The following is a 23023-nucleotide window of genomic DNA, read 5'->3' as shown; positions in this document are numbered from 1 at the left end:
CTTAGCCAACCTACTAGAATTGGCTTTCTCTGTATTTCTCTAGAATTTATCAAGCAACCCTCAATCCTCCATTTCCTGCATTTGGAACTGAAGGGCACAGACAGCATTTAGGGATGATGGAACTATCAAGAAACAGCCTAACATGTATTCAAGGATACCTGCATGCAAGATGAATTGAACACTCGGTCCCTCCTTGGTCTGGATAATAGAATAGGAAGTACAATTTAATAGTGCAGGCAACGTAATACAATAAGTGCTTAGCAACAGCAATTTTTAGAACCATGCTATTAAACACATAATATCAAAAAATAAATTGACATGGCGTCAACTGATGCTGTGACTGCGCAGCTCATATTAGTATGAGTGACAGTTGTATGGCAGGGAAACAATTACACTGACATAGAAAATGTGACCAGTACACAAACGCGTCTCACTTTATTCGTAAAGTTCCAACATTCTTTACATGCCAATATATAAGAACAAAGAAGCTTTTAATAGCAGCGGGGTTTTTTTGTGAGAGAGGCCTGGCGAGAGATAAGGATCCTTCCTTTTTTTTTACGCAAAACGGAGGCAGCACGTTTCAGAGATCTCTCACTTGTCCTGGAAACCAAAAGTGATGGAAACGGAGGTGCAATTCAGTCGAGAAGCAGGGAGAAGACTCGTAAGGAGCTGAGTGTCATTTTTCTGTGACATGGGCATACATAGAGTACAGTATGAGTGTTGAAAAAGAGATGGAGACATTATTTCCACTTTTACTCGCGAGCAGCCCAGCGAACCACCTCAAAGCGCCAGGTGGCCAAAGCCCTGCGCAAACCCACGCAGCTGCTCTCTTATGTGCCCACGCAAACACACACTCGGCACACACTTTTGCACAACAGACTTTGATGTCACCAACGCTGAACATATATTTCCCTCAGACACACAGAACGCACACACACACACACACACACACACACACACACACACACACACACACACACACACACACACACACACACACACACACACACACACACACACACACACTTGCATGAGGCTTTATTTTGTACATAGAGATATCAGAATTAATCGCTTCGTCAAGCTGGGCTTATCCTCACACATACACAGAAATCATGGTATTAGATGCATTAATGCTTTCTGCTCATGAATATGCATGAGACAGTGATGTGCAACACGTACAGAGGATTACTTCTGACAAACACTCTCGCGCTCTCTGGCTCTCTTGTGCTCCTTAACACATAGAAAGGGTCACAACTCAGCTCACCCACTCACTGACACACATATATGCAGTTATATGTACACCTCATGTTGAAGCTTTTCCAAACAGACCGTGCTGGTATTGCTGCGGATGATATGAGGCTTTTCCACCAGGGTTTCTTTTCCCAGGGAATGCTAATTAAATTGTTTAAAAGGTGTCTTTTTATAGAAGCTTATCCACTTGAGCTTTGCTTGTAAGAGCAATCCCCAGCGGTAGCTCGCTCGTTAGCCTTTGTTGCCATTGAAGGTTTAATTAAAGTATTGCCAGGTCATGGTTGTAAAGGCCGGAAATGCAAAAACAAAACATCACACAACTGTAAAATGTGTCACTTAGGGTCAAATCTTTTAGCCATGGGTGTATTATTGAGAACAATTATATATTTTTTAAGCCATTAGGAATTGCATGTCATCTTCAGCGACCTGTAAAGTGAGGTGTTTGACACTGTGGTAAATAGAATGGATCACTGCTTGGTTTCTTGTTACAGTGAAGACAATATTCAACCCAGCGCCGGCCATCCCTGACTTGGATCCAGGTTTCTACACAGTCTCTGATGTGTTTTGCTGTAATGAGTCTGAGGTGATGAATCACACACACACACACACACACACACACACACACACACACACACACACACACACACACACACACACACACACACACACACACACACACACACACACACACACACACACACAGTTCGCAGTATTTATTACAGCAGCATTTCCTCACACAATTTCTCTGCCTTTCTCACAAGCAGACTTACAAGGCCAAAGGAAATTGAAACTGTTCTTGCGACACACAAATAATAATGGTAGCTTATTTACCGTCAAAATTCACTGGGTGCTAATTTCACACTGAAGTAAAGAAAAGCAGACTTGTCATTTTCACTGTAAATTTTGATCTCTGTTGGTAGCAGCTGACTTCTTACTGTTTCCAGCTGATTCAATTAAAAACAAGAACCCTGTAAAACCAATTTGAATACACTTGACGGGTACATAAATGACACTGAACTAAAAGGCTCAAGTTTCATGTCTCTGGCAAAAGGTTTGTAGATGATCATTTTTTGGGTAGAAACTGTAAAAAAAATAACCTGATGCTGGAAATGAAGGAGAGGTTTGTTTTTTGTTTTTTTGTGAAATTTGTGTAACCAACGGGAGGAAGGTCACTGTCCAAGACAAAAAAAACCAAACAAAACAAAAAAATCAGCCTCAGATCAAGAACACAACTCCATGCTACTCTTTTCTCTCTCTGCTCTCCTCTCACCCCAACCAGTTAAGGCAGATGGCTGCCCGCTTCTGAGCCTGGTTCTGTCGGAGCACTTGGGTACCTTATTCATTTAAAGTACATCGAGCAACACTTCTGAAAGTGTGCACTGAAATAGGTGAGAGCTTTTTATGTATTGCTGCACCCTGTGGAACCTTTTGTAACTTAATTTAAAATCATAAAACCCATCTCTTCTTTAACCTCACAGACGAATAATCAGCTAACTGGTGGTTGTTTAAGTTAACAGATGGCCAATGAACAGCACTTAAAGGAAAAAATGAGAGGTTTATGATGCTGTGAGCTCCCACACATCCACAAACCTTCTCGCAGTGATTCAACTCTCCTGGGTCGTGACCCCCGCCGGCACATCAATAACCGTACATGTTAACTCTCTGGTATGAACAGGAGAAGAACGTCTCCACCCTTTTACGGTAATGTCATGACATCTTGTGTCTTGACTGTCAGGTGATGACAGATGAGCGATGGGGAGGCATGGATAGATGGGAATGGCAGTAAAAACAACAGGTCAGATGTGCTCTTTGGCTGAGTCAGTCACCCCCTCGGGGATAAAGTGGATGTGAGTTTGCCTGTGAGCATTTATTTGATGTGAGGATGCGAGGCGGAGAGGCGCTGCAGCCAGGTGTGGGAACATGAAAGGGAGAGTTGAGGAAAGCACGACGGGTCCTCCCTCTTTTTTCAAGGGTGTCAGGCAATGGTGGTACAGCCATGTTATACATTATGCAGTATGCAGGGGTGGAAAGAGCATTAAAATACCCCACCCAGGGACAGATAGCGGAATTCTGATGAAATTCCAATGAAGTAGAAGTAAAGTTTAAAGAATAAATTCAAAATCTCTGACACATAAATATAATGTAAATATTTCAGATGACTATTTTACATTTAATGCAATGGCAAAAAATTTTTTTTTAAATTACATTTTGAACTTTAAACTTCAAAATAAAAAGCTCTAAAATTGTTGCTACTTTACTCAAAGTAAAAATATAAGTTTTTTTTCTCATTTCTACTTTATTCAACTTAAAATGTCTTCATTTTCATTTACAAATTGTAAACGAGAGTCCTTCTAACTTGAGCCATTTGAATGTGAAATAGGAACTTGAATAAATGAACAGCAAACTTAAATTATGTTGTAATTCAAATTAAGCATATAAGGGATTGTTTAAGAGCTAAAACTACCCAAAGAATCTACCTTCTGTAAGTTGAAGAAAACAGGCATCATGGAAACGTATTGTTTGTCTTTAATACATGTTAAGTCCTGGTTGTTGTTGTTGTTGTTTTTTTGTTTTTTTTTCACAATGGTGAAAATAATTGTTATAATGATGACGGTTAGTATTGAGTTCTTTATTGTAATAATTCATGTTGCTGCATTATTTATGTGTAACTGATGCAAGTGCTTATAGTACTGAATTTAAAAATGTTTTGTTCAGAATTGACTTCCTAGGTTTCAAATCTTTTATAATAATAATAATAATAACATATTTTTCCAAAAGCCATTTAATAAGAAAAAGCTTCTAAGCTGTATACATTGTATATGACAAAATGTTTGATTTACAGGAATCCTGTCAGAAACATTGTTATAAAATAAAAATAAAAATGTTTCCTTAAATTCCAGATCTAAACAGCGTATAAAGAAAAAGTGAAAAGAAAGATCAAAATTTACAAAATTACTATTAAAACATTTTTACAGCTTTCATGCATAAACATGTACTTTCCGGCAAATACGCCCACCATGTCAACAGAATTTTACTGCACATGCTTTACAAAATAGGTGCCCACTTGTGTTTGTGCATGCATGTGTGTGTGTGTGTGTGTGTGTGTGTGTGTGTGTGTGTGTGTGTGTGTGTGTGTGTGTGTGTGTGTGTGTGTGTGTGTGTGTGTGTGTGTGTGTGTGTGTGTACACACACACACACACACACACACATACACACATAGACGTAATTCAACTCTCTCATATTCTTGCCCACAGAGGGAGGTAGATTGATTCCCTGCCCTGGTGTGAAGCTGATGACTAACAAAACGGCTCTTTTTCTCTTTTGGCATCCGACAGCACCGGGGTGGCTGCGGGCTCTAAAAGCACCGATACACTCTGCGGTTTATTTTTGAACTGTCCAAGGTCATTGTTCACTCTGTCAGATCACAAAAGCGGGTGGGGTGGGGATTGAGTCCTCCGTCCCCTATTCAACACTCGTGTCAGCAGCGTCTTGACCCTCCCATGCGGGGTTAGAGCTGGCACACATTCTGTACAGGTGTGTGTGTGTGTGTGTGTGTGTGTGTGTGTGTGTGTGTGTGTGTGTGTGTGTGTGTGTGTGTGTGTGTGTGTGTGTGTGTGTGTGTGTGTGTGTGTCTGTGTGTCTGTGTGTGTGGTCTCACTGTACCATTCCAAGGCATAGGGGTGGGAGGGGTGAAAGGGGAGCCTGGGGGGGGCTTAAGGATGACAGGGTGCAGGCACTCTTTGATCCGCGGCCCACATACTACGCTGAAGTGCTTTATAGTGAGGGGAATTATCTTTGATGTCCACCTGAGGACCTCCTGCGCCAAAATGGATCCACTTCCCTATCATCCACAGATCTGACGGGGATCTCACACACACTTTAGTAGGAGCGTGATAAGAAAACAAAAAGTTTTTTTTTTTGTTTTTGTTTTTTTTAATGTAAATGCAGTAGAAGTTTGAGGGGAAAAGTAGAAAACATGTTTTATCTGTGGCCCATCAGGAGCACGTAGGATCATGTTTTGATTCATGTCGCATTCTATTCGATTTTTAACACCAATTTTACACGTGTTTTTGTTAACAAAATTAAATTCTTTGAAATTATATCATAACTAGATACTAATATATATTTTTTTTTTCTTTTTGGTGTACTTAAAAAATGTGTGCAAAATAACATGAATAATGATTCATTTTTATTATGGTATTAAATCAGTGCAGTACATTCAGAAAACATTTACTGCACTTAAAAGACTTGGGCAAGTGAATAACAGGAGGAAAAATTACTTCAAATATGAACAGCCCAAACTGGTTGATGTAAGGTATATTTTATTCATATAAAAAGAAAAAAAAAAATAAAAGCAACAGAGAAAAGATCCTTCTTCAAGGACGGAGAGACAGACGTACGAACAAGACCAAACAAAGCATTGAAAAAAACAACATTTTGTACATTACCAGAATAATGTTGGGGCGTTACTTGTATTATGATGTGTGTGTGTGTGTGTGTGTGTGTGTGTGTGTGTGTGTGTGTGTGTGTGTGTGTGTGTGTGTGTGTGTGTGTGTGTGTGTGTGTGTGTGTGTGTGTGTGTGTGTTTGAGAGAGAATGCGCTTATAGAGCTACATCTGTCAGTCTGTCTGCACTTGTAACAAAGGGTTGAGACGGGAGCGATGTCGAGAGAAACTAAATGCGCGGGGTAGATGGTAAGTAATAAATATCTTCAATTTCCGTTTGGAAAACTTTTAATACAATGCTGTTTTCCGCCTCAACATTTCTTAAAATTGAAATTCGATGGTACATCACTGACTGAGGTATATCAATATATTCCCATTTTACAATTTTCCACAGTGTTGCTTTCTAAAAGAAAAAAATAGTCTATGTCAAACTTCACACGGCAGCTTTGTAGCAGTGAGAAAAAAAATGTGCAGTTTATGCAGAAGTCAATATTTGATACAATGGAGACAAAAATTGCTTTTTAAATGTTAATGTACTCACTGTGTGTTCAATAAACTGTCGATAATGAAGTCCACAGTTTAGCTTTGCACACACTTAATCTTTGTATGTATGTATATATAATGTTTTGTCTTTCCTGTATGTGATTTAATTAGCCTTTATAAAAAAAAAAATCATTTCAGTCACTCAGTATATCAACAATAATAAACCTGTCATAGAAAATAGAGTACTAGTAGGGAACAGCTCCCAGTATCATTAACAGTTCGACTTCAGAATTAACTAAGGCTTTTACACAGCAGGCGGTGCAGATGGCTCAAAACTCCAGAGAATATTGCTGTGGCTCATCTTTATGAAGGGCGCCGCGCTGCTGTGGTTCCGACTTTCCCTTGAAGTTCGTCAAACATCAGCTGGAGAGTCCTGCTTTGTCACCGTTTAGTCACTTTGGAGCCAGATGAAGCAGCGTAGTCAGAGGATCTACTCTTTGAAAATGTTTGGCCTGCAGACTGCTTAACAGGCCGAATGTGTTTCATGAGTCTGTCTGACCACGGTCAGTGTGTAATTATAAGCTGACTCACGCCACAACGGTTAACACAGAACAGTAAGCTGCAGCAAGAAAGCAAAAGACTACTAATCAGGGATCCTTGGACATAAATGGTTGTGATGTACTTAACCGTGTCCATTAAAAGGGACAAAACAAAATCATGTTTTTATTATTAAACAAAAAGAAGGCAGACAATTTGGCTATTGCTTCAATAACTTGCATGCTACGCACACTTTGTGGTACTGGGGTTTTGCTTTGGGGAATTTCCATAATGCAGTTCCCAATTTACCCTCCCAGTTTCCCACATCTGCACTGGTTTTGCTCTATCTTTAATTTTAATTCCTAACCTCTGATTAACTTGATTGAACTGATTTAGAGGAAAAAAAATGTTAAAGACACTGTGTCATAAATATTATTACGTTGTGTCCCTCCTATAGGCAGAGCTGCTGACGGGTTCCTCAGTAGCTAATGTGGAGGAAGCACATCGAGCCTGTCAGGAGCTGCTGAAGCGAGGCTGCGGGTCAGTCATCATCACTTTGGGACCGCAAGGCAATGTGGTGCTTAAGGCACAGGAGTCCACCTCAAAACACGTTCCAGCTACTGCGGTCGCAGCAGTGGACACTACAGTAAGAAAGACACTTGTGTATTTTTTTTTTTAAATAATTTTTCATGAATTTATTCATCATTTAAACCCAAAAATAATATCATTTTTTTAAATAAATGTTCGAAAAGAAAGGAAAAGGTAAACATTCCCCTCACAGCCTGTTATAACCCGCCCCCCCTTTTTTTTTTTTTTTCTATCAAACTGTCCACATTCAAAATAAATTTAACTGTTGATGGAGAACAAGAATGAAAATCACCAAATTGTGAAAAATGAATCCATCAGCATTTTGTAATAATTGTTTTTTTTATAAATCCAACCCATTAACCTACATATTATTTTAGAACTAATTATATGTGTTCATTGTAAATAATACAGTGTGCCTGGACATACACACGTTTGAGCAGCAGAAGGGACATTCTTTACTATTTATCATTTTATACTATTTCATTTTGAGTGATAATTGGTTTTACTTTGTGTTTTTTTTTTAAGAGGAATCGTTGTTCGTACATTGAACCGTTTTTACATTTTCCCAACAGCACTTTCCACATTAGTAAAAACAAATAATATTTTAAATGGAAAATTATGTAATGCAGCCCACTTCTTACTGCGGTATAGAGCACGGAAGGGAAAACATTATTCACAGATTCACACTTCTTTTTTTTTTCTTTTTCTGCCCATTCATCAAGCGAGTGAAGCATTTTGACTCCGAGCTCCAGATCTGTTGATCAAGTAGAAGAGTTTAAGATCGCTGGGGATGTGGTGACCACCGTCTGTTTCCTATCACTGATTTAATTTGAAAACAGAGGCCGAGCGTCACCTGAGTCATTTCACACCGGGCCTCTGTGGCTTCCTTTCGTCACTCGAGCTTCGGTTCGCTGTGTACGCTTCCTGCTGCCGAGGGTTTTGCGGGCCCCGAGTTCTACCAACCAAATACGTCATTGCACCGGGGTGTTAATCACCTCCCTGCTTTAATCAGACCTGCTTTGGGGTTTAATTGTTTGTGTAATGGGTTCTTTTACACGATGCTTCCCTCGGGGACTTTTATGGTGTTATACTTTCCGCAGAATACTAAGAACTGGAGTGACCTTAGCTTTGCATGAAACCTAGCACAGCACATTACGAAAGTGAGGGAAACGCACGGGGCGGTGGAGAGCGAGTCCTCTTGAGTGTGGTGTGTTTGCGGACACATTCCTGAAGTTACAACAGCTGAAGTCAACGGCAGCGTCTGCTTGTTGTCCCGGGTCACTTTGGCATTTCGTGAACAAAGTGCTGGCTTTCTTGCGTGTGTGTGTGTGTGTGTGTGTGTGTGTGTGTGTGTGTGTGTGTGTGTGTGTGTGTGTGTGTGTGTGTGTGCGCGCACGTGTGTGTGTGTGTGTGTGACCTCCTCCTGGCCCTCACATTTGAAAGCAGACACACACAACTGCCCTTATTCACCAACTCTGCTCTCCCCACTTCCCAATAGCCCCGAGGAGTACCTGCCCCCTCCCACACCGACCTCACCCCCCTCGGCCCCCACCACCTCTCTCCTCCCATGACTCACCCCCTTGGGCCTGTATCAGTCAGCAGAAAGCTGCGGTCGGGCCTGCTGCATGCCCCCCCCCCTTCTTAGACACACACACACACACACACACACACACACACACACACACACACACACACACACACACACACACACACACGCTCTCAACCCACCCCTTCTGTTCTTTGATGGGCCCATAAATTCTGTAGTGTTTAACTCTTCTGGACATCATAATCCCTCTTCCAGTAAGGCTCTTTCTTTTTTCTTTTTTTACTGGAGAGAGGAAAAAAAACAACAGGTTGTTATCAGGATCATTATTCACTTCTTTAGAGCTTGTTCTGGTAACACAAGCCTCTAAGTAGATCTTAGTTGTTGTTGTTTTTTCTTTTAAGTAATGGCGTCGGAAATGTTTTTTAAAAATTGCCTCCAAGCTTGTCAGCACTAGTTGTTTTTTTTAATATATATATTTATGTTTTGTGCTCTCCAGTTTCACTGCTATCAGACTGAATCGAAGCCGTGTTTTCGGCTGCGATTCTTCGATATCAACACAGTGAGTCACCTGCGGTTTTTCTCTATTTTCGCTATGCTACTGTTGAGCTGGCAGGTGGCATGACCCGCTAGTAATTGGAACAAGTACAAAAATCCCTCTTTTTCTATTTTGCCACTTTGTTTCAACTCATCCCAGTGGGAACACGTCCGATTGATTGATCTCGCTTGCTTAATGAAGTGCTGCGAACTCATTTAGCTTTCTCTCGACAGTAACTATTTCATCATCTTCTCCTCTTGCAACTGTCTGAATTACACATTCTCTTTGTGATCTGAGTCAGGGCCCTTAATCTGGATGAAAAACAAAGAAAATCCACTCATCTACTGCAGGTCTCCCCCATTCCTCCTCCTCCTCCTCCTCCTTCTCCTCCTCCTCCTCCTCCTCCTCGCTTATCCATTTGTGTCCCTTTTGTCTTAAATTGAGAACAGGCTTCCCTCCTTGAGATCACAGCCTCGGCTGTTTTGTGTGGACAGTTAGATGAGATTTTAGTGCGGGCGTGCACACGCACACACACACACACGCACACACACACACACACACACACACACACACACACACACACACTCAAACACACACATCCAGTACCTTTTTAGCCCTAGCAGGACTTGGGTGGCCTTGGTTTCCACTGCAGCGGGAGGTCCACTGTGTAGGGCGAAAGGTAGACAGTGCTGCCTGAACCAGACATTACAGCGGTGCAGTGGGTCTGGACAGACAAATTATTCCCAGATTTCTCAAATGACTGGAGACAAGTGAGGAACAATTGCATGATTCCTTCCTGGAAGCCCGGGGTAAGGGAATACCTCCTGAGTTTTGCATTCCTCAACCCTGCGTACTCGGAGGTCAGCATGACACGATGAGAAAAACTGCCACATCAGCATGTTTTAACGGCCTGCACGTGCTGCAGCAGCAGCTGTTTCAGCAGCCCAGATGTTAGGCCCGACCTCCGCTTGTGCGTCGTCATGTCAATTAGCGCTATGCACAAAGGAGTGATAGAGGACTAACACAAAGCTCTGCGGACGGATCAAAGATGTGAGGGGTGTAATTGGTCCAATTAAATGTGTTTTTGATCCGCGAGTCTCTCCCCCCCCCCCCCCCCGCCTCCCCCCTTTCATAGGAGTCGTTCCTGGCTGTTTTTCCGAGTCTTACTGGAAGCTTCCGAGAGTGGAAGCCGCTGTGAGTCAGCGCTGCCCCTCAGTTGGTCTTTGCTCTCCCCAGGGTGCCTCTCATTGACAAAAGCTATAGGCTGCATCAGTTAACTGCACACAGCTCCGTCTGTCACACCGGGATGGGAGTCGAGATTGCGGGAGGCCTCTGGGTGAGAAACACAGTCGCACGCCGAGGGAGGCTCTGAAGGTTCAGCGGGGACAGCCGACTGTAACGTGACAGATGTGCATTGTGTGCGCTCCTCTCGAGATCTGCGTTTTTCTATAGGTTTTGTTTTCGTGTCTGTTTTGTGTGCTCAGCGCTCGCTGCCGTGGTGTCTCGGCACTTCACTCTACAAAGACCACTTGTCAATCAAAGCGTGTGGGCGCTGCTATTGTCGTTGGATTTTCCGTCGATGGACTTCTGTGCGTGTCTGTGTGCGCTCCTTTGTTTGCCGGTGCAGCCGTGGCAGTTATCGCTGCTTGTGTTCAGCTGTTCAGCTGTTGTTGTCTCTTATTCTAAACAAAACACCACTCGTGCTTCTGCATGAAGCGTTGCAGAAAGGTCATTTCTCTGGAGTTTTGTCAGTGACGGGATGTAAAACGTCCACAGCAGCGACTTGAAAAGGTTTCAGCGTCCACGGGTTCGCCACTGTGGCGTCAGATGCGCCGCGGGTGAATTATCCTGAAGTTATTGGTAATTTATTGTCTCTTCGCTCTCTGATGGCACATTTCATTGCGGCGTCACTGCACAAAGACAGTCCCGAAAGCTCCGACAGCACACTCCGTTGATTCGGCGAGCTTCTCGCAGAGGTGTCTGCCATCCTAATTTTGAGCTTCGGCGTGAGTACCGGCACAGAAGAGGCGGAGGAACGCCACCCGGGTCAAGACGCGGCGGACGGCGGACGAGCGGCCGAGCGGCGAGAGCATCACGGCTCGTCCACGGCAAGTGCTTGTGTCACTTGAGTGACAGGCCTCCGGATCTAACCTTCACCAAACTGTGTCGAGGGCGGCGGCGGCGGAGCTGAAGGGGGCAGCGCTTGTCAACCCAGTTGAGCTTCATTCAGTCGATCCGGGTGGCGTCACATGCCAGTCTCAGACAAGGAGACGTTGTTAGTAAGACAGAGAAAGGTTAGATGGCGGCTCGGAGTCAAGTGAGCAGGAGGTTAGACGGGAGCAGTCAAGCCCTCTTTCAAATATTTGGCAAATTGTATCTCTTATCATACCGGCCCCTTGAAGCTATAACCTGTACTTTCATATTGACGACGGATCAGCTACGTCAACATGACAAGCGTCACTTCAAGCGACGAAGCCACAGAGAAACATCACCCGAGCATTTTTAACTCCTCTTTCAACTTATCGTTTTCGATTATGGCCGACGACTTAACTGTTTTGTTTCTGTCTCATCGCTCTCGTAGCAGCGCAAAACAGCCGGTGGCGCTATTTCTCAGACTTCGAGCCGTCGTGGCATTTCCTTTTCATCGGTGGACCATTTTCCCACCATTTTTTTTTTTTTTTTTTTGCAAGACTTTCACTTTTTAAAAATTCGGCATTTCTATTCTAGGTTGCTTATGCACTTGCAGTTAGCAACGAGCTGGCGAACGTAGTGGAGCCTTTAGCAGCTCAGCAGCCAGATATTCACCTCAGGTGTTGGTGGAGACCAAAACAGAGCTAAAATAAGCAAATATTGGACCTGCATTCATGGAGCGATCAAAACATGAAGCCAAATAAATTGATATTTCTGAAAAATGAAAAGAAGTTAGCGTTGTGTTGACACCTAATTGGGTAAAGAATGTGGCATGTTAAGTTTTAACTCGTACTGTCCACTAAAACAAAGTACATGTACGTGCAGCATTTTGAGGTTATGAATCTTGTACAATAAAGCACACGTTTTAAATTTGTAATAGGAAACACTCATTTGTGTTCACAAATTACCAAAAATGTGCTCTTAAAGACACTCAGCTGAACAGAAGTCAGATGTACAGCTATATGGGCTATCCTAATTTGAATTGTGAAAGCAACTAGAGTAGCTAATTAAATGAAATGTCATAGCTACCCAATACTTGCCAAATGTTAAAATTCTTGAGAAAAAAAACAAAAAAAATCTAGAAGGTAATTTCACAGTGAACTTCCAAATCTTTCCTGAGCTTTGGTCATTTTGATGATCAAAATGTAACCCGGTTATTTAAAGAGCTCCAAGCATGAGAAATTCTGTTTGCATAAAAACGCAGGTACTGTCTGAAGGCAAATCTGAGCTCAAGTTAATTGTTTATTCATGACAAAATGTAGGTTATCAGGAGTTTAGCTCTTAATGCTGGTGTTGGCAGAAACCTGTTTCAGCCTCACCCTGTTGCAGTGAGACAGAAGGAAGGTGGGTTGTTTTTGCAGGGATTTGATGGTAGATGACTGGAATGTCAACAGGTGACTGAAAGCAAACGCGTCGATCACCGGTCACAAGCGTCACTCAAGAGCCGTAACGTCTCAACTGCGACATGTGAACTGGGAGACGGGCCAGAGCCAAACCAGTGGGACCGCTTCATCGGTGCCTCGTCGCCCAACCCATGCAGCTACCAGACGGGAGACGTAAACACACCGCGGCCTTTCAACATGGAAATCCACCGGGCCTGTGAAATGTTTCATCTCTGATCTCACTGTTTCCAGCATCTCTGCAGTCCAGGAGTCACACCCGGGGAGGGGGGGAGGGGGTGGGGGGGATAACTATCTTTTCAAATGCTAAATCTGAACGAGACGTTTACATGTGGCTTAACGAAGAATGGTTTCATGCTTGATGCCAGTTTAAGAGCTCCGTTTGGCCCCTTCTGTCTCCAGTCGGTCACAAGGGGGCATGGCCCTCTGACGCTGGGTTGGGTTTTTTTTTTGCCCCATGTCGCTGAATCATCCTCACACAACCAACAAGCATCACCATGACAGAAGGGTTACTTTGAGGTTAGTGACTGAAGTGGGAGGGTGAGGGGGGGCGAAGGGGGGGTTACAGAGGTGCTCAGAAGAGAGAGAGAGAGAGTGCAATGAGCTCTTTTGAGAGCCGAGGTGATGAGTAATGGAGCAGGCTTGTGAGAACCAGCGTCGGGGGGCCATTTGTGGTTAAACATGAGCGTGTCGCCACATACCATTGAGCCTTTTCCCATCAGCGAGCCCCCCCCCCCATCCCCCTTCGGCATCCCGTCCCAGCCAGCCAGCCAGCCAGCCAGCCAAACCCCCCAACCCACCCCACCCCGCCCCGCCCCCACCCCGCCTCCAGGGCACAGACAGCACATTCCATCTTTATCAATAGATGAGGAGAGAAAAAAAAAAAAAAAAATCTGATTTATGTGCTGGCGGTAATGGCCAAAACCAAGAGCTGCTGGCAGTTATGGTGAAGCCGTAAAACAGTCATGTGCGTTTTAGCTGACTTTGAAAAGCAGTTAGTAAACCCATTGGCGGTTTTGTTTGCTCTTTTCCTTTTTTTTTTTTTTTTGAGGAAGAAAAAAAAAACACCAATACAAATTCATTAATTGGTTGATTAGCGACTATTTGGGGGGACGGAGGGGGGCTTATACATCATAATAAAACCCCATCAGTCATTTAAACAGGTAATAATGCATTTAGTTCAATAGTTGTGGTTTTTCTAGGTTGTCAGTAAAAAAAAAAAAAAAAAATGTTTTTTTACAAATATTTAAAGGATGCTGTGGAACAATCGTACCACTTTTAAGAGGTTTCATGAGCTCTGTACTTCCAACTGTATGAAAATGATTAAAGCCCTAAATACAGATGTTTGGCTGAAAGAACTGACTGAGACACACTTTCACACGAGAAAAAAAAAAAAAGAAAAGACATTTCCAACTAGTTGAGACTCCAGGCAGCACGAAAGAGCAATAACTGACAAATGCCACAGCACCCCCTACTGTTGACAAGCCCAGTGAATTAAAAATGACCCCGTCGTTTTCAAAACATCCACCTGGAGTGTTGCTGTTCTCTCCAAAATACATTATGAAGCATTTTTAAAATAGGAAAGCTTTCAGATGAGTCACATCACTTTTTTTTTCTCGGTCTTATTATTCCTCGCTCGCGCGCACACTTGTTCTCGCAGCCTTTTTTGTTTTTGCAGGTCCCGCTGAGTAATATGTGGACGATCAACTTGTTTGCATCGCAGGTGAAATTCAATAAAGCATCTCTGTAATATTGTGTCTTCCCAGGGTGCTGGAGACAGCTTTATTGGAGCGCTGGCCTTTTACATGGCTAATTATCCCACAATGCCGCTGGAGGAGATGGCCCGCCGAGCCAATCGGGTGGCATGTGTGAGCGTGCAGGCTGTCGGCACGCAGTCTTCTTTTTCCTTCAGACGGGATCTACCGGCTGAACTGTTCTGAGAGCGGCGGCGCTGAATGGAGCCGGTCCGGATCGGGTCACGCCGACTGTTGACATAAGCTGCTTTTGAGAAATTCAAGAATGAACGAGTGAGGAAATAATTATTGACATAATTTATTGAATTACACTCCCCCCCCCCTCCCCACACACACACACAAAAAAAAAAAAAAAAAAAAACCAGATCTCATTTTACAAGTGGCTTGAGTACATTCACTCAGTTTAAATGTTGACCTTCTGCACTGGCGTCTCGTATTAAATGAAGCACACTTCATGGAGCCGCTGAGCATTACCGCTGCGGCGGTCCCCGTAAATAACTTGTATACAGGAGTGGTACTTTTTCCTTTAAAAGAGTTGAGACTTTGTCGAAGCTCAGCAGGAGTTTGCATCATCCTGAGCTGCTGCAGTGTGGAGAGGAGAAGCTTTTTTTTTTTTTTTTTTTTTTTTTTTTTTTTTACTGATCCAGGAAGAAATCCTCAGAAGCCAGGCGATAACAAACGTCGACCGATGAAGCACTCCGTGTAATCCGCGACAATAAAAATCGTCTCGTTTAAACCTCACATGTTTATATTGTCCGTATACGCTGGCGCCTCGTTAAATGGATCTGATCTTCCTCTTCTCGAAGAACAGGACGTGCTTGTTCACTGCAGGGACAAAAAGCAGATAGTAAATGGAAGGATTCACATCACATGGAGTTCACTTATTTACACGCACACACACACACACACACACACACACACACACACACACACACCATTATGGGTGGTTTCCTCTCTAAAGTAACAATAAAAAAAAAACAATGAAAAAAATAAAAGAAGCAGACAGATTACAAAGATCAGCCCTTCTTTAACGTGTTCGTGTGCTGTTACTTTATATATATATATATATATATATATATATATATATATATATATATATAAAAAAGGAAGTAGTCCAAGTTGAGTCACATGTGTTTGCGACCAGCGGAGAGCACACATCAGAGTTTATGGAAAAGTTCTGGGGGAACAGAGGGAAGTTAAATCACTTGAGTAGAGGTAGCGGAAAGTTAGTATTGTGTCATTGTTGGCGACGTAGATCCTGGAAATCTATCGCAGTGAAGCAATGAGCTTGACAGGCGTTTTGAGCAGCATTTTTATGCCCCCATTAAAATATATAAAAAAACAACAACAACACACACACTTTGCCGAGCTCGTCGTCTCACTGCGATAGATTTCCAGGATCTACGTTGCCAATATCCCCAAGTTCGATACAGCGCGTGACGTACCCTCTCTGCCCGGGTCCACGGCGAAAGCACAAACGCTCCCGTACCAGCTGTCTCAAAAACTGCATGTCAAATATGTGCCGCTTTTGATTCGTTGCCGACATTTAAATGGGGCTTTCTTTTTTTCTGCCCCGTTTCGCCGCGCGTCTTCTGCGTCGCTGACCGCCGTGCAACAAAAACCACAGAGCATCTCGGCCCAGCGGATTGCGCAGTTTTATCTGAAAGACGGATGAAATCGTATCCCGACTTCAACGGTTCTCCCCCAAACTACAGGTTGTTTTTTTTTTTAAAACGTATGTCAAGACGGTGGCGACTTCAAGCTGAAAGTTCTTTAAATATATATTTTTTTTATAACCTTTTCTCTGTTTTGCGGGCATCGATTAGCTTCCATTGTAGACCCTCGGTCCGTTGTGTTGGAGGAGCCCGTCACCGTCATCGCAAGGATTTATCAGCTGTGAATCTATCGCTCGACGAGGTTCTTCACGAGTAGGAAGCCCAGATTATTTTTGCACGTTTTCGGTGAGCGCTGAACAAAGGAAGTACGTCACGCTAGTCGTGAAACGATGCTTCCCGCCGATTCGAAACCGCCGACGAGCGAGCGCAGAGCACCCCGGCGACGTTCGAGCGAAGAGCTTCGAGCGGGGCGGTCGGTCGGTCCGGTCGGTCGGCCGGCCGCGTCTTACCGAACGGATCGTGCTTGCGGAGCACCAGCTTGTCTCTGAGACGGTTTCTTTTAGTGTTGAAGAAGTAGCCCGTCCCCGCGGCGCTCATCATCTGCACCAGGATGGTCCTGACGGGAGGAGCACACCAGACGATGCGTTAGCGGCGACTTAACTCACCGCCTGCTGGAGACGATCGAAACCGCCGAACGGTTCAGAAATGCACTTACTTGGATTTCGCCTTCGCCACTGCAAAAAAAAAAAAAAAAAAAAAAGAAAGAAGAGCAAAAGACAAATGCGTTTAGAATCAAGACAGTGAAATGCATCGAGTCGCTTCACCTTCGCCGAAATGGTTATTTGTAAAGCTTATGAATGAGAAGTGGCATTTTTTAACACGGTTCCCAAGTTGCAGTTGTTGTTTTGATTCAGAAATAGGGAGACAAGTTAAAATATATATATATATATATATCTTATTTTATCATCCATATGCTCCACATATCTGGAACAAAGTCCCAGAAAGCTGCAGGTCTGCTCCTTTAAATCAAGACTTCTCTGTTTGCAGAAATGAACCAGATTTGAGGACGTCTTAAAACTCGTTTCCTACTTTTTTTTTTTAGCTCGCTTAAATGTTTTCATCGCTGTTCTTCGACGTCCTTTTCTTTTCGCCTGATGTTTTGATGTGAAGCACTTTGAATTGCCCCGCTGTTGAAATGTGCTCCACAAATAAACGTAAGATGTGTTTAGGAGAGTCCAGTTGATGCCTCCAGTGTTTAACGACGATTACAATAAAGAATATCTGACGACGACGGAGCACAAAACACTGTTGTTGTTGTTTTTTTTTTTTTTTTTTAACACGTGTGGAGCTACAAGGAAAGGACAACGAGCGTCCCGCGACTGCGCACGAGCCGGGATATCTGATCATATTTCATTAAACTAAATAACACACTTACAGTTTACGGTGGTAAGAAACATTTTTTTGTTTTTTTTTTGCAGACTTGTAATTACTCCTCGAGTGCAGTTATTAAAGCACAACTCCGTCCGCCGAGGCAGGTCACATTGAGGAGTTGAACGTCCGGGTGTGGAAACGATAACACTTCCGGGTCCTCTTAAAGGGCCATTTCAACCAAAAACGCTTGCAGCGTGGCGGACTCGGTAACGCGCGCGCGTCCCCGTGCTGATGATGAGGGGTGCTTTGTAATTCCTATGAATGGATATAGCCTGTTTTACACCTGTGGTTATACACCCTGATGTTAACATCTTTAGGACAACAATGAACTGTTTCTCAGCCGAGAGATAATAACAAGAAACTGGCTTAAGAAATGCTTATCATTTATTTATAAAAATATATATATATATAAAGGATTTTACTGGTCAATCAGCTATCGATGAAAACAGGAGGAATGGTGTTTTTTTTGTGTGTTTTTTTTAATGATGCAGAAATGTGTTCAAGAAACAGCCACATCGCCTTGTTGTTTTCTTTTTTGCTGTTGTTTGCCTGTTTTCCAATTTCCTGCAGTCTCTGTCTAAGAAGTCCCTTTCCAGGGAGTACACGCAACTCCTGTGCAGTCAATTCAGCTGTCCTCGGCTACGACAAAGGAGTTGGCTGTTTCTAAGAGTAAATTGGGCTTCAGCTGTGCGGACTTACTGACGTGGTCGAATTTGCTGGTGTGCCTTTCCACGTCGAAAAAGTAAAACCGCAGCTTTCTCTGAAATACTGAACAAAGTCATTGTCTCACTATTCCTGATCCAAATGTAAATACGCTGAATGACTGATAATGACACTGAACATTCCTGTTGGACTATTTAAAGACAATATTTTTGCTTTAAATATTACTACAATTTACTGATTGCCACTTCTGGGGACTGACATAAATGTTATCCAGGCAATTTCAAAAGGTCTTTGTTGAATTATAGGAATTCAACTTTTTTTTTTTTACAAACTTTTTTGTTTCATTTTGTGGTAAACTAAATCCATGCAGGAATGCATGGTTTAAGAGTCAACACATTCCAGTAAGAATAGAGCATTGCTTCGACAGGGTGCGCAGGTACCAACACTTTTGGCCTGTAATTGCGTCATTATTGAAATGCAGTAGGCATATAGGTCACTGGAGTGAGGATGATGCATCACATGTATCTCAGGGGAATGCAATGTAGGTGTCTGGAAAGGTGAAACAGTCGCGAAATCAAAGAAGTGAAGTCATCTTTTTACAGGAACCTTTTTTCTAGATCATCAGTGCATGAATCAGAATAGTTAAAACTGCAGCTACAGACGAAGACACGCAGTTTCTCACTCATTTCAGGGTTAATTTAATCCGTGCGATAATAAAAAAAAAGTCTAAAGTCTGAAGATTGAACACTGCATCACATCAAATGTGACCAAATGAGACCACGCAGGGGGTGTGGCTCTGGTACAGTATCTATAAATAACTCTGAAGAAACCACTGGTGTCTTTTGACTAGACTGTCTGTCTTCTCTTGGATGTCTGAAATAGGCTTTAATCTTTGTATCTTTGCTTTGCAAAAAGCAGAGGATTTAGGGTTTGAGACTAGTACATATTTCTTCAATCAATTCACCAACCCTTTGAAACCAGGTTCAGTGATGAGAGAATTAAATCTTTTTTTTTTAGGTTTGTTTGCCTCTGCAGAGGATTCGTAAAAATATTTAGCAATTAACGGACGTTCAGAGTATTGCTCATTGGTGCCCGAACCTTCTGAGGTCCTCCTGGGTCAAACATGTATTAAACGTCTCCATGCTGCTACACAGATTCAACAGATTCATTAATCCCTTTTCCCGGACATCAACCAACTGAAATAATTAGGTTTTTGAGTTCATTTTAAAAGCAAAAATACCAAAGATTCTCTGGCTGTATTTGCTCATTCGTTTCAATGACAAAAAAAAAAAAAAAAACATAGTTTGGTGCAGCCAGGCTAGTATTTTCTAGCTAATTTCTTATAAACTTTCCTCATAATTAACGAAAATGATGCTGATATTTACCTGTAAATTACAAGGATATTTCCACGGATCGCCATGCATAATTGAGGTTTAATTATAGGGGAGATGATCCCCACATAAAACACAGTACATGCCATAAAATTTGGTCATAGGCACTTGTACTTAGAAATATATTTCTACCTAATTTCCACAGACCAGACATTTCTGTAAACTTTCCTCACTCAGTGTGTCACATTTTCTCAGTAATCAACAGTTTTTAAGTTTGCCTCTAACTGTAGTGTATAATTCTCTTTATTTATGAACTATTGATCAAGTACCTGGCTCAAATTTTCTCAAAAGCTTCAATATAACAATTGAATCTTTAATAACTGTAACAACTTACATTTTCCCACTGATAATTTCTTAGTACTTGCTTGTAGAAATATCTTACAAACTCAGAGGAACGTTTTCAGAAAATTAGCTGGAAAACATGGGAGGATTACTAAAGCATTACTAAAATACTCACTGTTTATTCACAGTCCTCATAAATGTCTCGTTGCATTTCACAGTTAAAGATACTGACAATGTCTAAGCTGACAGGGCATCTTTGCTGAATAGTCTGAATAGTCTTGGAAATCTGTTTTATTTTTTATTTATTTTTATTTTTTATTCTATCCACATCTAAAAACATCATCAGCTTCTGTTTAGAGGGGGTACTGAGTTCTTCCTCTACAGGTTTCTGCTTCTCTTGTTAGAAGACAGCAGCACTTGCCATGAGAGCAACAAATTATAAATAAATTTAAAAAAGTCTGACTAAAATGGGATTGTTAAACTGGATGTGATCACACAATACGTTTTCTTTTTGATATCTAGCAGAGATTTGCAAAGTGGGCTTCGGTAGTTCCAACACAAGGTTGATTTTCTTTCCTCTCATTTCACTTCAACTTAATGTGTTTAAATGCAGTGCCATGAATACGAAAACTGATTAAAGTCTTCATGGAAAAAGTCCACAACATTAGTTGTTGCTGGTGGTGGTCACTATGTCTCTGGCCTCAGGCAAGCAACTGGAATTTCATGAATGGGCTGTTAGGAAATAGATGAAGGACTTGCTGGAATGTCCCAAAACGTTGGTGAAAGCCCATCTCTCAAAGACAGATGAATGGGTCTGATACTAATAATGTCCCCATGAAAATCCCCTTATGTCCTCAGTGATAACTTAATCGCCTTTTTTGTGGACACAGTGAAACACTGGTGCAATGAGACTTTGACTAGCTCTAAAGTGCAAAGTATTTTCGCATGACTAATCCAGTGAATGTGACGATACCACTGGCTGGTTTCACTCTCATGACATTTTACCTCTCTGTGGACGATACATTATAGACTTTGATTCTACATTATATAAAAATATGAATACAAATTGAAGTTAACAACTTTCAAGTCAAAATTGTATTATCAAAACTGAATAAACAGTTAATATTTCTATATATGTATATATATAGATATATACTGTACTGTATATACTGTGCATTTTATATTTATATTTTATAGTTTTTACTGCTATTTTATTGCTTTTCTATTGTTCTATTACTATCTATTGCTTCTGTATGCTGCTGTAGCAAAAAAATTTCCCCTAGGGGATTAATAAAGTAACTACCTAACCTAACCTAACCTAACCTAACCTAACCTAACCTAACCTAACCTATTGAGCAATTTAAAAACTCCTGGTTGTAGAGCCATTTTCAAACATAAAGTCAACAACAAAGAGGATATACGGTTTATGGGTAACAGCCTTATAACCATTATGTTATATTATGTCTTTTGCGTCATCAGCTATAAACCAGGAACCAAAACCAATCATTTTTCAAAATAAAGTACCTAAGTATTATCGGAAAAAAAGTATTTTTGGCTGTTTATTATGCTACAGGATTGCTATTATTTATTCTTTGGCATGTAAGCTGCATTTGAATGTTGTAGTTGGCTGCAGTGAGGCTACTTTAACACTTTTTCACAGTTTGATGGTATTATTTCCTGCAAAAATTAATTCCGGCCTAAATGCTCTGCAAAGTAAAAGCAGCAGCCAAATAGATGGAGCTGAGTAAACAGTAGATTTTCCTTCCAAACGTAGTGGCACAGGAAAGCCCGGTATCACGCCAATACGCGTAATACAGCCGTCAGTCCGCTTGAGGATTCCGTGTCAGTGTCACGTTTCGCCCGCTCCAGAGAAAGTATGGATACGTGTGACCAGGGTGGAAGAAGGAGGTCATTTGATGGAGGTCATCAGAGAAATACGAGTGGCGATGAAGTACAAGCAGAAAGGTAGGTTCAGGGGCTGGTGAAGTGAATCAAATCCAGATTTTCATGCAGGAGACTGGAGTTTAAAGCGACGAGGAATTCTTAGTAAGAAAGTTACTTATCAAATTTATATATACTTTTTAAAGTTAAACAGAAATGTTTAACTTTAATAACTTAATAAAATAATTAATACAAACTTCATGTTTAACTTGCCACCAACAAAACTCATTCAGCTGTTTATTTGGCCTATTTCCTGTACAGTTGTATCCGTTTGCCTGGCAGAGTAACGAATCCTCTTCATTTTAGTGTTTTTTTATTGATTTTTTTTAGATACGCTAGCAGCATAACTTTAGGAGTGGCAGCGTGTGCGCGAGTGCTTGAAACAGATCACGTTTTGTAAAGATCGACATTGTTTTCTTGGTCTGCAGGGGTTCAGGCGTAGTGAGTTTGGTGTTTGGACTTTTCCCCACGTCACTAAAGCTTTGATTAAAATGTCTTGATGACTAATAGCGAGACTTGCATGCCACTGCAGATGCATTTTCCTTCGAGATGAACTGCAATCGCTCTGAGGATCCCCCAACCTTGAATCAAATCATTTCATTTTGTCCACAACTCAAATCCCTACAAAACAAACTATTTTCCCATCATCCTCGGCTGTACTGTGCATTTAGTGCTACTTAGCAAATGTACGCATGCTGACACCTTAAACTTAGATGGTGACTGTAGTATACTGCAGGTTATACCAGCTAAACATAAGCGTCTGGTAGCAATGCATTTCTCATTCATGTTATCGTGCTGCATTTAGCCGCGAGTACTCCTGCAATGGCCATAGATTCATATTTTGGCATGACTAAATATCGTTAAATGTTAACGTATGCGGCTTATACACTGTCAGTCTCGTTACGAAGACGGAACGCAAACTTCTCTTCCTGTCATTAAACCCCACGCAATTTACTCTCACAGAGCCCTT

At 42.0% G+C, this 23023-nt stretch overlaps 2 protein-coding genes across 2 annotated transcripts in view; one reads left to right on the top strand and one right to left on the bottom strand.

Annotated features, from left to right (window-relative positions):
- The window catches only part of rbks (ribokinase), a 32544-nt gene extending 17007 nt beyond the window's left edge, over positions 1-15537 (top strand). The window contains exons 7-9 of the mRNA XM_069714669.1: positions 1743-1834; positions 7174-7362; positions 14742-15537. Of these exons, the coding sequence (XP_069570770.1) occupies positions 1743-1834; positions 7174-7362; positions 14742-14915 (455 nt within the window). The 3' untranslated portion in view covers positions 14916-15537. The remainder of the gene's footprint in view (positions 1-1742; positions 1835-7173; positions 7363-14741) is intronic.
- On the bottom strand, positions 15061-17899 carry mrpl33 (mitochondrial ribosomal protein L33). The gene is made up of 4 exons (XM_069714672.1): positions 17781-17899; positions 17061-17079; positions 16855-16961; positions 15061-15554 (listed from the first exon to the last, which is right to left on the bottom strand). Exons 1-4 carry the CDS (start codon positions 17800-17802, stop codon positions 15505-15507), a joined length of 198 nt encoding a protein of 65 aa, XP_069570773.1. The 5' UTR covers positions 17803-17899; the 3' UTR covers positions 15061-15504.
- Between the last annotated feature and the right edge of the window lie 5124 nt (positions 17900-23023).

Source organism: Brachyistius frenatus, unplaced genomic scaffold (genome assembly GCF_029030835.1).
Source record: "Brachyistius frenatus isolate BFR_SWC_R1_liver_20210118 unplaced genomic scaffold, ASM2903083v1 Contig_133, whole genome shotgun sequence".
NCBI lineage: Eukaryota > Metazoa > Chordata > Actinopteri > Embiotocidae > Brachyistius > Brachyistius frenatus.
The sequence above is the reverse complement of the archived record's forward strand: the minus strand, read 5'-3'. Positions and strand labels throughout refer to the sequence as shown.